The sequence below is a fragment of the Patella vulgata genome, chromosome 9 (assembly GCF_932274485.2).
Source record: "Patella vulgata chromosome 9, xgPatVulg1.2, whole genome shotgun sequence".
In the NCBI taxonomy this organism is placed as follows: Eukaryota; Metazoa; Mollusca; class Gastropoda; family Patellidae; genus Patella; species Patella vulgata.
In genome coordinates, this window is record NC_065887.2 from 25342464 (window position 1) to 25361087 (window position 18624).

Genomic DNA, 18624 nt, shown 5'->3' on the forward strand with positions numbered 1-18624 from the left:
AAAGTTTTTATACGCCCACATTTTCATGTGGACGTATATTGTCGTCGCCCCTGTCCGTCCGTCCACAATTGTTTGTGAACAGTCTACAGGTCACAATTTTCATCCGATTTCAATGAAACTTGAAATATAGGTTTATCACCCTAAGATCTCGGTTCCTTTCGATATTGGCATCTATCGGACCGTAACTTCATGGATTATGGCCCCTGATTGTACGAAAAATCACGTTTTTGGCTTGTGAACACTGTAGAGGTCACAATTTTTATCCGATTTTGTTGAAACCTGAAATGTAAGTTTATAACCCAAAGATCTCGGTTCCTTTCTATATTCGCGCATATCGGACCGTAACTTCCTGAATTATGGCCCCTGATTGTACGTAAAAACGCGTTTTTTGGCTTGTGGACCCTATAGAGGTCATAATTTTTTATCCGATTTAAAAAAACGTATTATTATATCTTCGTTAAACCCTAAGGACGGTTGAGTTCGAATTTCGTGAAAATCGGCCCAAAACTGACCGACAAAATGGCCGCCATTCGTTCTCAAATAGCGTAAAAATATGATATATCAAGGTTGTGGACCATATAGAGGTCATAATTTTTATCGGATTTTGTTGAAACTTGCAATGTAAGTTTATAACACAAAGATCTTGATTCCTTTCGATATTCGCGCATATCGGACCGTAACTTCATGAATTATGGCCCCTGATTGTACGCAAAAACGCGTTTTTTGGCTTGTGGACCCTATAGAGGTCATAATTTTTATCCGATTTAAAAAACCGTAATATTATATCACCGTTACACCCTAAGGAAGACTGAGTTCAAATTTCGTGAAAATCGGCCCAAAACTGACAGACAAAATGGCCGCCCCTCGTTCTCAAATTGCGTAAAAATATGGTATATCAAGGTTGTGGACCCTATAGAGGTCACAATTTTTATCCGATTTTGTTGAAACTTGAAATGTAAGTTTATAACTCAAAGATCTTGGTTCCTTTCGATATTTGCGCATATCGAATTGTAATTTCCTGAATTATGGCCCTTGATTGTAGGAAAAATCACTTTCGTTTTAGCTTGTTTTCTATCCATCTCTCGAAAATGTGGGCGTATCGTGCCTGGCAGCCGCTGGTTAATAATTATGTATGTCTTGTATCTAGTTCACCCATTGACTTGATTGGTAAATATAACATGTCTCTCTCAGCTATTATTCTAGATATATTTAATTGACGCGTATACAATCTCCCTGATAATATTTGTCTACTACATCATTAACACTGTTCATCACGTACATTTTGCATACCGATAGTCCATTGGCCAATCACGATATTTTACCGAGATTTCGCCTAATATTTTGGATGCAGCTATGGCGGGTGTGGCGCCAGGCAGGGTAAGCTTACTCTTCCGGACACCTGTTACCACTGTTTGTCGTGTATTTTGTACACGGTGAACAGTCCATATGCTGATTACACTATTTTGCCTATACCGTTTTTGTTTTTTAGGACTTCGGATTTTGTCTAATGGTTTGGATTGTTCGTACTTGGTTTTATTTTATCACAACACAATTTTATTTTATTCTGAGCCGCGATGTCTCAGTGAGTAAAACGCTGGTTCCTTAACCCGGAATCTCGGGATCGTTCCCGGTGTTATTCGAAAATGTTCCTAGGATTTTCCGGCCTGGTTTTTCATTGTCAATGGTACAAGACAGAGGGTCTGACAAGGAAAGTGTCTAGTTGCTCGAATGAAGCGAAAAAACGAGGTCCAATGCACACATTGGTGTGCATGTAAAAAGGCCATTGAAAGGTGTATTTCGAAAAAAGGTTTGGCCGTGACGCTCTCCGGGCGAAACTTCCCTCATAACACTGTAGCATATGGCCCAGTTGGTTAATTTCGTGTCAACGCCTACAATGTCTTTTTTATACGTTCACGTTTAATTGATCATCCAATATTTTGCAATAACACTGTGCCTGTCACAACTCATGGCGGGCTTTGTTTTCAAATTTGCACGGATTGTTCATTAGGCCAATAGGGAAGAACCACATTGAAACCTCTCTTTCGATGGCAAATCCCATTTTACATTAAAACCTATGAAAATTTATGAAGGTGATACAATCAGGACTAAGTTCTTATAAATATGACATCCAATATATATCTGGAAAATAAGGAACAGTTCTCATTTAAAATATCCTGTTGGCTTCTTCTAGGTGACCCAGTAGTAAATATGTAAATCCCATTCCTAGAATAAACAGGGGTTTTGGTGGCATTGGTGGATTCAGTAATTTGTTCGGTGAAAGTGTTCTGTATAAGTCTTTCTTGACAATATGCTACATACGGTTTAAAACTAGTGCTTTTCATGGTCATCATACTTTTGATAGCCGTTGCACGTTGTATAGTTTATGTCTCTAACGAAATTAGATCACCCGAAGCATCTTGGAATGGATTACCATATTCTTCAAATATTTTAACCAAACTCTTTACGGGTTGATTACCTTCACAAACAAAGTAGCTATACTAGAAAATGACTTTTCAGTCTTTCGAACGACAAAACCACAGACCTCAAAATCATCTGCGACCTTCGGATGTTTCTGTCGAAGAAGGAATATATCTTTGAAGTGAACAGACACCATCTAAAATAGATAACATGATCCATAGCAAACAAGAATGAAGTCAAATTCTTTAGAGCTGATATATGACTTAAAGATTGAACAAATGATAATATAGAAACTTGTGATCGCAAACTAGGTCATTTCGGGACTAACACACGGTTCAATTTTATTTCAATAATTCGCTTGCGCGTAGGAGTCTTTAGCAGTGGGAAGAAACCGGAGGACCCGAGGAAAACCCACGAGGATGGACAGGCGATCCTACTCCTTGTCACGTACAACCGGGACCTTGAAACCACGCTAGTTGACTTAATGACAGACTTTATGATACAACGCACACGCGCTAACCATTAGGCCATCCAACCCCCCGTAATGCTTTGTTGTGGACCAGCAACTTGTAGCGGTGAAAAGCCAGAAACAATAAACTGTGTACAAAGCGAAGCAAGTAACTTCATGGACATATCTGATGCGTTTTAGATGTGACGTAGATAAACATGATTCGTCAACACCGGAGGTAACAATTCCAGCTTTTACTAAGGAACTGACCCATCCACTTCCGCTTAACCAAACACCAACAAATATTAGCGCTAACATCTCAATGTGTAAACCTCATAATTAAAATAACAACAAAATGATCTTCTCTAAACTCGTCTGACCACGTCCACTGTATCTCCCTTCATCAGACAGGGCCGAGTATTTATTCATAACATTTTCCACCATGTTTTGCGAAAAGAATATAAATATAAGTGACTCAAGCAAAATTGTATCTTATGGCGTGGTAGATTTATTCTATAATATGCCCCGGGATGAAGCAATGGAAGTCCTAAGCTCACGAATCAACAATCTTGAAGGACCGTTGGAAACAAATTTGTCAAGAGAGTATATAGTTAGTCTAGTCAGTATGTGCAGTAACTCCACCCACTCACCTAGAGAGATGAAACTTATGAACAGATCCATGGCCTACCAAAGGGAAACCCTTTATTACCTCATCACAGAAATCTATGTAACGCAATTTGAAACTTCATGGATTATGGCCCCTGATTGTACGAAAAATCACGTTTTTAGCTTGTGGATACTCTAGAAGTCACAATTTTCATCTGATTTTGGTGAAACGTGAAATGTATAATTATAATCCAAAGATCTTGGTTCATTATAATATTTGCGCATATCCGACAGTAACTTACTGGATTATGGCCCTTGATTGTACGAAAAATCATGTTTTTAGCTTATGGACCCTCTAGAGATTACAATTGTTATCCGGTTTTAAAAAACGGTCAAATGTATCACCATTACATCCTAATGACCTGAGTTCGAATTTCGCGAATATGACCGTTCCTTTGTACTGAAATAGTGTAAAAGTATGTAATATCCGAATTTGATGGAACTTAAAAATATATTTTTTATATCTCAACTCATTTCGATATTCGCGCATTTCAGACCATATCTTCATGGATTATGGCCCCTGGTTGTTCTCTATCCATCTCTTACAAAATGTGGGCGTATCTTGCCTGATAACCGCTCTTCCACCCAGAAACTGATAGACAAGAGACAATATTTAAAATAGACATGGCTTGAACAGGCAACCGATTGAGTTTTCTCAGTACAGGAGTGATATGAGAGCATGGATTTGACCTAGTCACAATGCGAGCAGCTGTATTTTAGTTTTCTAATTATCTGATAAGCACGAACGTTTTATGTTTTAAACATTTTCTTCTTTTTCATCACAATACACCTTGATATGTAAATCACATAATTAAATCAACCTGTCCATTCTATCATAGTATAATGCATGGGGCATTGAATTTGAAATAAACAACATTACTAATTATCATTTGTACTTGAAAACGATTAGAGAACACTTATCGAAACGTCGTGCTCTATGTGTATAAACCACTGATTGTTTTCCATATATATTCTGTTGTGTTTTTAATGTACTCAGTCGGTAAATGCCACTCAAGGATAATAATTATATTTATCAAAAACAGTCTTTATTTATGTCCAAAGTCATATCTCTCTGTTATTCCCGAAAAGGCTCAGGGACCACATTTTCATCACACATTTATCTATCTCATATCTTATCAAATACTCAAGAACATTTCACCATATATGATTACAGTGGTCTTTATTTATAGACTCGTGTAAATTTAAAGGGACAGTTAAGCGTGTAATTTACATATAGAAATTCCTTGGAGAATAATTAGATTAGTAATTGCACCTTCAAAAAGTATCTTTACTTGAAACTATATAACGTTTCCAATGAACAGAACGGATATAACGATATGTGGTAATTCATTAATTAGATTGCAATAAGTAAAATAATTCAGTGTTTCGTAACTTTAAATAACATTCAAGGTGTATTATTGGAAACACGCACAGTAACGTGTTTCAAAGCTCAGTTTGGAATATAGTACATCTCGACGAAATGTCCCATTGATATTAATAGATAGATATTACAACAGTTTGTTGTATATGTTGATAACTTTTCATATCTATCATATCTATAAAATAGACGTCATGTAGCAGTAGCAATATATTAAAGATCATATTATTTATTATTATGATTAATTGTAAAACAGTATATAAGGACACGCGTTCACACTCTCGCTAGAATGGAAAAGATGTTGCTCTTAAGAAAAAGACGTCGTTTTGTACGGCTTTGTTTTGTTGGTTGTGTGTACATTGGTGTTGTTCTTCTTGGTCTTGTAGGAGAATTGGTGATTAGCAGTAATTCGAATCTTCCAGCTTTTAATACTGCAACATCAATTGCCGAAAATGGAGACCGGCACAGAATTAAAAGAAGTATCACTTTAGAAGAAGGTAAATTAGAGTAATTTTTCTTAATGTATCCATGACGAAATTGAATGATAATGATCCGTTTTTAGTCGGGGATTGATATTTACAAAATGGCTTATCTGACACGTGATCCGTTATATAACCGACAGTAGCACAGACATTGATAAATACATGTATATACACCTTTACGACTAGTGAAACGAATTACCATCGATTGTACTTCGATTATTTGTTCCAACAACCACCAGTTCTATCTGAGAACCCAAACCCAGATGCTGGTATGAAAAACTTGCAGTTTGAATATAAAAACAAATAAATAAAATAATTGAAATATTTTTTTCCCACAGAGCAGAAGAATTGTACTCCACGATCAGTTGATAATTTCCCAGGGAATTTGATGTCCTTACAAGACACCAAAGATGGTGGAGTTTTTATTCATATACTCCTGTCTCTTTATCTGTTTGGTGCATTGGCTATTATTTGTGACGATTACTTCGTACCATCGTGTGAACACATATGTACAGGTAAGAAATTAGGCGCTTTCACTTTTGCGTCCATAATCGCAGGAATACAATACGTTAATAGCACTGTATAATGCACGCTCTTTCACAAAGAGTTTACATGTACATCCCACAAAGATCCTACTACATTACCGAATCAAATTTACCCAATTTATGTCCGTTCACAACACGTCACGTGGATAAGTATTGACCGTTAAAACCGAATACTAGTTCCATTGGAAAGGTGGCCCTATTCCCCGATCGCTTTCGAGGGCCACTAACGATTACCTAACTAAAACAGTTGTCAACATTAGCGACCGAAATTTAACAGAAGATGAAATCAATCTACTCTCCAAGGGACTCAACTTTGTACCATCCAACCAAAAACCTCATACAGATACCTTTATAGCCAATATTGAAAAGGGACTACGACAATTAGCACCAGGTGGGAAAGTGGAATACCTCAGACATCAAGTAACCGACCTACTTCTTAAAGCCAAACCGCAACCAAGTAACATCACCCAGAAGCAGAAGAAGGCACTAAAGGAACTACGCAATGATCTAAAGATAACAATCGTGCCAGCAGATAAGGGGAAAGCTACTGTAGTAATTAACACAGATGAATATCATACCATTGTTGAAGACTTACTTAAAGATACCTCAACCTACCGACGCCTCAGAAAAGATCCAACCAACACACATGTTAAAAATTACGGAAAAATTTTGAAGTCACTTTTGGAAGAAGAAAAGATCACCAACAGCATCCTCAACAAGTTTAAACCAGACCACCCCCACCCACCATATGCTAGAGCATCTATTAAGATTCACAAAAATCCAATCAAAGCAAGACTCCTCATATGTTCCATTGACTCGGTCTATTACAACACAGTTAAGTATTTATCCAAATTACTCGCACCACTAGGGAAAACAGCCGACTCCTTCATCAAGGACTCGTATGCATTTTGCGTTCGTGTCAAAGATGTCAGAAATCCTGGGAAAATGCTCTCATACGACGTAGTCGATCTATTCACCAACGTACCAAGAGAAGAAGCATTGAGAGTTCTTGAAACCCGTCTCCACCAGTCCGCTACACCGCTGGATACTTCACTACAAGTTGACACAATCATTCGCCTGATTAAGCAATGTCTGGAATCTACTTACTTTACGTGGGGAGATAATTATTATGAACAGATTCATGGATTACCTATGGGAAGCCCATTATCCCCCCTGATTTCTGAAATCTACATGACATCACTAGAGGAAGAAGCTATTTTAACCGCTCCCTTTCAACCGCTAGTCTGGCTCAGAAGGGTTGATGACATCTTCGTCATGCTAAAAGAAGAAGAAGATGCGTTCGTCCTCCTGAATCACCTCAACAACCAACATCCAAGAATGAAGTTTACAATTGAAAATGAAACCAACAGCAGCCTCCCATTTCTTGATGTACTGGTAAGAAGAGAGAATGCCAATATCACCACCTCAGTGTACCGAAAACCAACACATACAGATCAGTATATCCACTACCAATCTAATCACCCCTTCAGCACTAAAGCAGGCATTATCACCACTTTAACCAAAACAGCCAAGAATATTTGTGACCCTGAATCCCTTCCCGCAGAAATTCAACACTTGAAAAAAGTATTCACCCAGCACAACGGATACCCAGAACAATTGGTCAACAAGCTCATCAATGCCACACTTGCCGACCTACCAAAACCTGATAAACCTCAAAACGATAAACATCCAATTAGAATCTTCATACCTTTCCACGGCAACATCTCTCACCAAATCAGAAGATTATTGAAAAGGGAAGCAGATATTGAAACCACTTTCTTGAAGGGCACAACAACCAAAGACATAGCAAAAGCGAATGGAAAGTTGAACCCCACCAAACCCTTCTCACCAAAAGGCTGTGTCTACAAAATCAACTGCAGTTGCCAGCAAAGTTACATTGGAGAATCTAAAAGACCATTAGATATCCGACTGAAAGAACACATGTCAAAAGCCCCCACCAACCAATCTGCAGTTGCTGAACATCTGAATGACAACCCACGACACCGTGTCGATTGGACCAAAGTTAAAACGTTGGCTGTGAACCACCACAGCAAAAGAATCAGAAGAATACATGAGGCGATCAATATCAGAAGACATGAACCGAAACTGAATCGAGACCCAGGCGTCTATATCCCCAGAGCATATGACCGCATTATCAAATTGTAACACAGTCCCCCTAAGTAATTCCCCATGCAAAACCATATTTAGCTACTGGCATTTTCCAATACCGAATTCATTGTATATTCCATACCCACAACCCTCACATTTTATAATCCTCTGTTAACAATATGTAAAATTTGTATGTTTCAATTAATTTCTATAATTTATTTAGCTATTCACAGTATTTTATGTTATGTTATACCTCTCATATTTATAATTATAAAAAGGTTTCATCATAGGGCCCTCTGCTTAATTTGTCATTATTTATTTATATTTTATTCAAGCCTTTGATATATATTCACCTTGTAAATACATATATGCAACTTATTACTTAACTTTAAAACATAACCGTAAAATTCTATATTTCCTAACTGTTATAATCAATGTAAACATTATGGTTTGATATAATTCTATAAACCCCCAGTTTGATCTTTATGTGTGTTTATTTAGTAATCTTAGTATATACTGGTTTCAGTTATGGTACACTGTGTATGGTTTCAATATGTGTTAATCTTGGTTAATGCCCTGTTTCATCTTTTAATTGTACAATAAGCCAACTCTAATATGTATTGTTTAATGGTCGAGAGCGAGACATTAAGTAATATATTGTAACAACATGAGGGCCGTAGGCCCGAATGTTTTTACAATATATTACGCAATGTCGTAAGCTCGAGACCATTAAACATCTTAAAATACTGACACTCCGCACGAGCTTTTACGTCACACTAGTCCAATATCTCACTGGTATGAATAAAGTACTATTGGCAAGTTGCCCGTACGATTATTTGAAATAATGGTACGCCAACATCAAAGGGTGACGTCACATCTGTATTTTAAATACGATTATGCACCTTTGTTACATCAATAGCTTGTTATAGCTAAACATGCTCACTCACCTTGCATTCCATTGGATAGTTCGCACTGATGTTTGTATTTATATTCATATCTTTCTCATTTTTTATCTATTTGTATATATGCTTGATAACGACTTGTGAAACCTTGTTGAAACGTCGCAGTGAAATAAACCATAGTAATTGTTATCCATAAAAGTGTGTTTTTGATTGGGTATTATAATGTCAATTAGCAATTCGACAGTTATCGAATACCAACTGCGCAGAAGCTGATTTTTCTCCCAATCTTAGACATGAAATAAATAAACAATGAGCACTGTTTAGTCTAGATCAATATTCCCCTCAAATGACAGCTAATTGGACTACTAAGACATATTTATGCTTAAATCTTTTGATGAAATACCTGATGAATGTATTTAGATAAGTAACACTGGATACACATTACTAGTCGGACTTTAACTTACCTGGCAAAATTATAGTTCACACATAAAACATTAACACATAAATTATTGGCCAATATACGAAAAGTGTTATGTAGTTTTGTCCAATTACGGAATGTTGATATTGTATTTTCTTAATATATTTAAAATTAAAAAAAAAAAAAAAAAAAAAAAACCCAAAAAGAGAAAAACTTGTATACATTTCATTAGATAAGTCCCCGTTTGAAGACCAAGTTTGGACAAATCCAGCTAAGTTAAATTGTTTGCTGAAAATATTTAATGTCTAGCAAGGTACGAAGTTTGTAAATATATCGCCTAATTCAGTCGTATCATTATCACAACTGGTGAAAGAATCAATGCATGTTCACTGTGTAACAACCAAATATCAATTTCATCAGGTCTTAAGCTTCAAGAAGATGTAGCAGGGGCAACTTTTATGGCGGCAGGAAGTTCTACACCAGAATTCTTTACCTCGGTTGTTGGTAAGTCCGTTTTAATGAATATATAGAAAATCACCTAGGAGTCTTTTTTGATATCAAAAAATATCAACACAAGTCGATGAATTAAAAAAAAAACAGGCTCTGCGCCAAAATTCTTTACCTCGGTTGTTGGTAAGTCCGTTTTAATGAATATATAGAAAATCACCTAGGAGTCTTTTTTGATATCAAAAAATATCAACACAAGTCGATAAATTAAAAAAAACAGGCTCTGCCGAGTTTTTTTTACTTTATCGACGAGTGTTGATATTTTTTGATATCAAAAAAGACGACTATATATATATATATATATATATAGTAGATTTTATATATCACCCTATTCTATCTTACATGCACAAATAAATAAATATAATTCTTTGCTATAGATTTCACTTTTACTGAAGCTGATTACATTACGGCATAGTGATACATAATTTTTTTGACAGCAATTCAACCATTGCAAAGTCCTTTATATTGATCCAGTGTCTCCATCAAGATCAATTAAATAAAGATAGTTCATTTTTAATAAAAAAAAGAAGTTACTTTTAATAAAAAAAGAAAAAAAAGAAGTTACTTTTAATAAAAAAAGAAAAAAAAGAAGTTACTTTTAATAAAAAAAGAAAAAAAAGAAGTTACTTTTAAAAGAGTTACTTTTAATAAAAAAAGAAAAAAAAGAAGTTACTTTTAATAAAAAAAGAAGTTACTTTTAATAAAAATTAAAAAAAGTAGTTCCTTTTCAAAATGAAATGAAATGAAATGGGGTTTAACGTCCTACTGTTTTGCTCCGAACTGGGCTAATGAAGACGGGCATACGCCATACAGTGTGCTATGAGGGTAATTTTGCCCGGACAGCGGCACTACGGCCTACTCTTATATCGAATTCCAACTGTCAAGGGATTTTTTACGTGCACGCCAATGTGTACACGGGACCTCGGTTTTTCGTCTCATCCGAATGACTAGACAGCTGTCCTTGTCAGGCCCTCCGTCCTGCATCACTGACAAGGGGGAACCACGCCGGAAAATCTGGATGAACTTTCTCGGCCAATGCAGGGATCGAACACCCGACCTCCAGGCTAGCGAGCCAGCGCCTTACCCACTTAGCCACCGTGATCCCCTGTTCCTTTTCAACTGACCAATGTATTATTGACCAAAGTATAAGACATATTTGTTAACTACGAGGTATCCTCAACTAAGATTAGCAACCAATGTTTTTCCGTTTTTCTACTGTTTACTTTATTTGAATAATTCTGGAGTTTCCTTTCGATATTTACAGGAGTTTTTATTGCCCAAAGTGATGTTGGAGTTGGCACAATTGTAGGATCGGCAGTTTTTAATATTCTATTTATAATAGCCATATGTGGCCTGTTTGCTGGGATGGTAGGCATTTACAGTTCCTCGTTTACATTCTACCATATAGCTACAGACGAATCTAATGAAGACGGGGAACGCGATACCGGATAGGGTTCTATATCTTATTCGTCAAAAGCAGGATTTACTGACACGAACTTTAACGGACGACCCTGCTACTTAGAAGCCCCCCCCCCCCCACGTGTATGTTTAGATAGTAGTTGATAAACTCAAAATTAAGCAAATTAAGTATTTAAATTTTCCGGTTAATCCGTAGATTTGAGGCAGGTATAGACCACGATCACTAGTACATTAAAAACCTGTAAGTGGCTGGTAGCAGCTGTATATGTCGATTTTAAAAGAACAGAGGCAGTGTATACTTACCTTTTTATAAACACCTGGTTCCACTTTCCATTATCGAATTTTGATGTCGCTACATAGTTGTACTTCGATTGGATTATGTAGCCTGTAATTAGGATCATGGCATATTTATAAATATAATTTCTGTTGTACCTGATCCTTTATTATTTTCATTTATCGAATCTTTTTTTTCCTTGATATTTTCCAGGCTGTGCAATTAACTTGGTGGCCATTGTTTCGGGATTTAGTATTTTATCTATTGTCTGTATTAGCTCTTATTTTAGTTATTTATGATGGAGAGGTCCACTGGTAAGTTAGAAACCTATAATAGTATAAAACTGTATTCTTGGTGAATTTTCATTTAGTTAGTGCGAAATGCAGCAAACCTTGTATTGTCCGATTATCCTATATCAGCACATTTCTGCAAAAAGTGCCAATAGTAAATTTATCAAAATTAATGGGGTTTACGTGTCCATGTTGTGGAAAAAACAGTTATCAAGTTTGCATTACTAAGGGAGACAACTAATATTTCTGTATTTTAAAGGCGCACTTTCTTCAAGCATTATTTTTTTACACGCGCTATAACAAGCTGTTTCCCAGTATTCCACTATTATCAATATCGTTAAACAAACGTTTATGTTGAAAGGTATGAGGCTTTGATCATGGTCATTATGTATATAGTCTACATTATCGTCATGTATTTTAATCCTCGGTTGGAAAAAAGAGCCATATCTGCCATTAAAGCTTTTCAAGACAAACACCCCACCAGTAATGGATCTAAAACCGAATCAACAGCAGAGACTCAGCCACTACTACGAGACGATACGGTGTCGGCATCAAATTCGCTAGCGAGTCGGTCAGAAGAAACCGGCTTTTGTGGAGAAGTAACTGGTTTGAGTGAGGATATTGTGGATAAGGATATACGTAAAGTGGAAGAAATTAATCAAGATAAAGGTAAATTTCTGACTACATGGAACAAACCTACAACAAAATGTAAATTTAAGATTAAACAACCCCAACAAACTCGCCAATGCTGGTCGTGAGTTTTTTCGAACAATATCTACTTTTTTGTCAATACTTATTCCACTATAAAATGTCTCAAATTAATTATTTAACATTTAACATTAGAGAACCAGTGAAGTGAGAGCCTGCCAGGAATTTTATCGAACAGCAGAGCTCCCAAGCACGTTAAAGAAACATTGACTGCTGGAATTCGAAATAAACCTAGATCGCAGTAAAATTTCTCTCATAGCAAAACACTATATTATGACCTATATCTGTCTTCATTAGCTCTGTTGGTGCAGAAAGGTATATAGGACGTAATGCCCCATTGTATCTCTCTCACTCTCTCTCTCTCTCTCTCTGGTTGCAATTGCTGAACAGAGGTAAATCTAAAAGCATAATGGTTTGAGCAGCCCCCCCCCCCTCTCCATCGTGGATACGTAAATCCCAGTGCTAAGTAGATATACGTGCAAATGGGGTGTAAATTAGTTATCTAATATTTTCAGATGATGAATATGAATCTCCCTGGGCAATACCAGTCGGATTTCCGTCCCGTATATTTTGGGTAGCTATGTTACCAGTAAAAGTTCTGCTGTATATAACCGTTCCTGACTGCAGAAAACCAGGAATCTGGAGAAAACTCTTCTTACTGACCTTCTTGTCCTCTATAATATGGGTGGCCATTTTTTCTTATCTCATGGTATGGATGGTGACAATTGCAGGTTAGTTTTGATTATAGGTATATTGCTTATATTTTAAAAGTATTTATGGAAATCGTGAATATTTTATTAAAAGCTTATTTATTTATTTATTTATTTATTTATTATGTAATTTCTTCCCTTTTATGCAATTTAAAAGAAATGACTGACTAAAACTAATATCAATATCAATATATACACTTCCTCAGAGCTTTGGTATAGGACTATTTATGTGTTTTACAAAAACAATTATCTTATTCCAGATTGTTTATTAATTTGAGGGAGGAGGAATGATCTAATGCTTGCGCTTTAGATCGTAAGCTCTGTCACTGAGTCACTGTTTTCTAGCTTGTACGTGACAAGGAGTAGGGTAGCTTGTCGATGAGTATGGGCTACCATAGACTTATACTACTTTATGTTTCAGGAGATGCTTTAGAAATACCAGATACGGTAATGGGACTGACATTCCTGGCCGCCGGGACAAGTGTTCCAGATTGTCTAGCCAGTCTGCTTGTAGCTAGAGATGGTGAGTAACATCTTTCAATTTCTACCCTTTCAATTTCTAAGTTTTAAATATGAAATCATAAGGCACCACTTTCTATGTTTCCTACCAAACTTGAATTCTGAGAAGGAGTAGGGTTGCCTGTCCAACCTCGTGGGTTTTCTCCAGGTCTTCCGGTTTCCTTCCACTGCTAATGACCCCTACGCACAAGCGAATTATTGAAATATAATTAAACGATATGTTAGTCTCGAAATGACTTAGTTTGTGTCGAGTGGACGTTAAACTCCATTTCTCTCTCTTTCACTGAATACTTCATGATATCAACCGAGATAAGTACGAGATATTTGATTTAATGACCCAATTGAACTTATATTGTGTACTGTGAACTGAAAATGAATACACAGTTGTTTTAGTGAGGCCAAGACGTTGTCCAAAGATATATTATAAACACATCGTGCCTCGGGTTCTTTCAAATATTGTGCGGAACAAAATAAATTCTTGGAGAAAGGGTTAGTGCCTCTTTAATACGACCATTGGTTGAGTATTACATTTGTTACTATTATTACTCAAAAACTCGAAATGGATGTTAATACGTTTACGTACAATTGTACAATATTATTCTCACCTGCTGCTGTTTGAAGCATGGAATCTTCTGCTAAGTTTGCTAATATATATTTGCTGATAAACCTTTTAACTTCCTAGTTTATTTTTTTTCCAGGTCTAGGCGATATGGCCGTATCAAATTCTATAGGCAGTAATATCTTTGATATTCTAATGTGCCTTGGTTTTCCCTGGTTACTGGAAACACTTATTGTCAACACAGGAGAACGTGTAGTAATAAGTAGTGCTGGACTTACATATTCTTCAATTATACTCCTTTCTACCGTGGCGTTCTTGCTTATATCAATTTTTATTAACAAATGGCAAGTAGACAAAAAGTTGGGTTTAATATTTCTGTCAGTCTATGTTATTGTGGTATCCATCTCATGTTTATTCGAGCTGAACATTTTTGGCGATTTTAATGATCCGGTTTGTTCCAGGTGAGGGACTATACATTTTAGGTTGTTTTTTATTTGTTTTTGAAGGAATGTGTACGAATATTTAAAAAGTGTATTCCCGGAAAATACTAATCCATAGACTAATATTTTAATTTTTGCAAGATGAAAACCATCTCACAGCGGCACATAAACAATAATGAAAGCTATAATACCACGGTCACAATTATTCCTGTATGGTATTATATTTACCTCTTGTCTGCAGTAGTTATAATGACCACAAAATGGCGATCACCACGTCAATAAAAATTATAAGACCTTTTAGTATTTTTTTCATTTTGTGTATTACAGAAAAGTGTTAGTCATAATTATAAAAAAAATTTCGTTATTATTATAACTCAATTGTTTGAGACAAATAATCGTTGTTAAATCAAATTGCCCAAGTACAATTTGCGCAAAGGGGTTATAGATAGTACCCATATATCGCTATTACATAATGCATCTTTAAAAAAGAAGCTTTTCACATATGAAGTGATAATTCCGTCCACACGTTATGTCAGCCCATTTAAAACCATATGCCCTTGCCAAAACTAAACATTTTTCAGCATTCGAATTAGTAGGTTCATTTGGTCCCCAGTCACTATAACTTACTAGTGAACCATCAGGCCAAGTCCACACATTGGTTCTTTCATCACCAATATAGAAATGTGTAGCAGTTACCATTGCTACAAAAGACAAAACAGAAAATTGAGTTCAATACAGTTTATATAAAGTACAGTAATCCTGCACCTTCATGGTATACTACTTCACGATTGATTTGTCTATAATGTTAATATTTATTTAATATATCGATAGTCGATTCTATTTCAAACAATTACAGTATGTATAGACTGATCACATTTAGAAGGTAAACAAAGTATTTAACCAACCGGTGTAAGTCTTCAACAAGTTTTTCATATGTTCATTTTTCTCGAGGGTATCTAACTTTATTAATGAACCACCATCATTTTCACACACTGACTTTCCTGCACTTTGTAGTAGTTGTCTGTCCTGAAAGGAAACGACACACTATGTATTAATTATCATTATATCGCTCATAAAGTTAAATGTTACTGGTCTATTCTGAAAGGAAACAGCACACTGTATTAGTTATCATATCGCACATGATAGTGTGCCCCATGTGCCGAAAATTTTTACTACAAAACTGGTACTCGACACGGTGAATGTGCACGCTTCAGTGACTTGTCTCGAAGTGATTTCTGGCTGGTCACGCACTCTCTTTGAGTCTATAAATAGCCATCACACGTAAAACTCTCAATACATCTATCAACTATTACAAGTGTAAAAAATCTATTGTTGACGATTCTGAATAGAAGTAATATTTAACTTTTTGGTTATTACAGCAGCTTTAGAAATTACGTTCGTTTTATTTTTTAAATTGCTTTATCTTTAACTATTCCGGCATCTTTTGGTTTAGTACAAATAATATCTCTGAAAAACTCGGGTTAGACAGGAACATGATACTAGCAGTAGTTTCATTTAACATGTATAAGGTTCTTAAAACATTTGTTGAGTTGCCTACCGTGCGTGTTTCTAAATTCGATTTCTTCTTCCAGCTTTCTATCATGTTTCGTAAAAAAGTAGTCTTGGTTATCCCTGACTGTCAATCAGACGCAGAATGGTCGGTAGACTGGTTATGCTAGACTAATTTCAAAACAAGGGCACGTAACCTATTTTTTGCTTAAAAGTGCATGGATGTTTTGGACGACACTCTGAACCTTTTTTTCAGTCTATTATTTATCGATGGTTAAATGGTCATAGCTTATTAAGTACAACATGGCCGTTTATTTAGTGACTATAATGTGCCAAACAGATTTAAGTATTGGTATATATAAATATTGTGGTGTAATTGTCGAGCTATTTGGAGATATTTATTTATGGTGGGGCACCCTACCTATGAAAAATTTCTCAAGTCAATCGAAGTGTGGGTGTTGGGTAGGGAATTGGCGACTATGGCGCGTAGACTATCGATTATAAGTGTAACCACAGAGTCAAGTGGTTATTATGTGACAATGCCAGCGAGCCAACGTCCCAACCACTGAGCCACCGTGGATCCCACGAATAATTAAAGACTGGTTTTCGTTCCGACAAATCCGACGTGAGACGTCATTTTTGTTAATAATCAAGGTAAGCTCAAGGTAATGCTCGGGCGTACTTCGAAGACAACAAATCAGTGGTGTATCTGCTCGTATCGGCTAGCATTGTTAAACAAGTTATGTGTTTTGCCGACTTCAAAACTACGTCAATACACTCGTGTGATATTCTCTGCACTTTACATTTCAAAGTTTGTATTTGATCAAACTATTTGATTTTCTCCAAGGTGGACTTTATTCTCAACAAAGCCACAATTCCCCGCGTTCTCGCCGTATCGAGAGGGTAAAGGTGGTAGTTGCTCAGTTGTAGAGCTGGCTGTACAAAAACCGCTGAGATCATCTGATGGTTTTGTCTAGAAGAGGGGTACCTATTCTAGATTTATTAATAATAGCTATTATTAAAAGCATATTTATAAAATTTATAACAAAGCCACAATCCCCCGCTTGCCCGCCGTATTGCGAGGATAAAGTTGGCAGTTGTAGAGCTGTACAAAAACCGTTGAGATCATGAGGTGGTTTTGTCGAGATTAGGGTTACCTTTTATACATTGATTTTACATTTATTAATAATGCCTATTATTACAACGCGTCTTCATTATCCCAGTCGGAGCAGAACAACGAGACTTTAAACCCCATTTCATTTCATTTATTATTCCAAACAAATTTATAATTTTTGCCCGGGTCAGCTTACTCAAATGAAATGAAATGAAATGGTGAATAGCAAATCATCGGTGGTCGCCATTTGGCTAGTTTATTATTACAAAGTTAAATAAAATAAAATAAATCGCATCAAACGAACCTTAACAAAGTATTTTATTTTTAAAAATACGAGTCTGGTTAATTGAGACTACGAAAAATATTTTTCGTTCGTTTAATACCCAGTCCCGTCTCAAAGCTAACAAAAACATAACTTCTAAACACCACGGGAATTTGGTAACTAAACGAAAGGTCTTACGATTAAATTCAAGTAAATTTCACAGTCTTAAAAGTATCAGTAGGTTTAAAAAACTGGAAAACTCGCGAGATAATTCTCAACTGTGAATGTTACAATCAAATAAATGGCAAATGAAACTACCGAGTTTGATCAAAAGTTTTGACCAATTTCGTAATAAAATCCAAAGCGCAAATAAGGTATATTTTAAGGACTTCATAGATAAATAAGTGAATAAATATTATTATCAGGTGAATGCCTATTTCGGGCGAATGTGTGCTGCGTGCAGGGAAGTCACATGACCGTAACTGGATTGTAATCATTCCATAATTTTTCATTAGAGATGCAAAATTTAGTCAAGTAAGTTCCAGTTTTATTAGCACAAATATTAACTGTTGTCGCCAAATCGGGAATCAAATGATTTAAAGATATTTAAAAATCGACTTACAGTATAAACTTTATAACATAGTCCTATTGGTTGCCTGGCTAGTACATATTCTAAATTGACCGGACACGAATCTGTAAATAAAAGAATATGAAAATCGAAGTAATACTACACATATTTTAATAATTCCATGGTTGAAACGATAGCTAATATGTTCTGACATAAATATTTTAGATTTTATACCTCATTTGCTAAATTTGATTGGTTTAAATACAACCTTGTGGTACTGGTATCTATGTATGTATATTTATATTTGATGAAACATTTTTACATACATATACATCCTTTATTGTTATGTTCACGTGCATCCTTTATTCATGCACATCCT

The 18624-nt window shown here is 35.9% G+C and overlaps 1 protein-coding gene across 1 annotated transcript; it reads left to right on the top strand.

The window, feature by feature from the left end:
- The first annotated feature begins 3491 nt into the window (after nucleotides 1-3491).
- Nucleotides 3492-14817, top strand: LOC126807645 (sodium/potassium/calcium exchanger 3). The gene is made up of 10 exons (XM_056103279.1): nucleotides 3492-3498; nucleotides 5297-5407; nucleotides 5731-5907; nucleotides 9787-9870; nucleotides 11138-11241; nucleotides 11780-11880; nucleotides 12218-12525; nucleotides 13080-13295; nucleotides 13696-13797; nucleotides 14492-14817. Exons 1-10 carry the CDS (start codon nucleotides 3492-3494, stop codon nucleotides 14815-14817), a joined length of 1536 nt encoding a protein of 511 aa, XP_055959254.1.
- Nucleotides 14818-18624: the final 3807 nt, after the last annotated feature.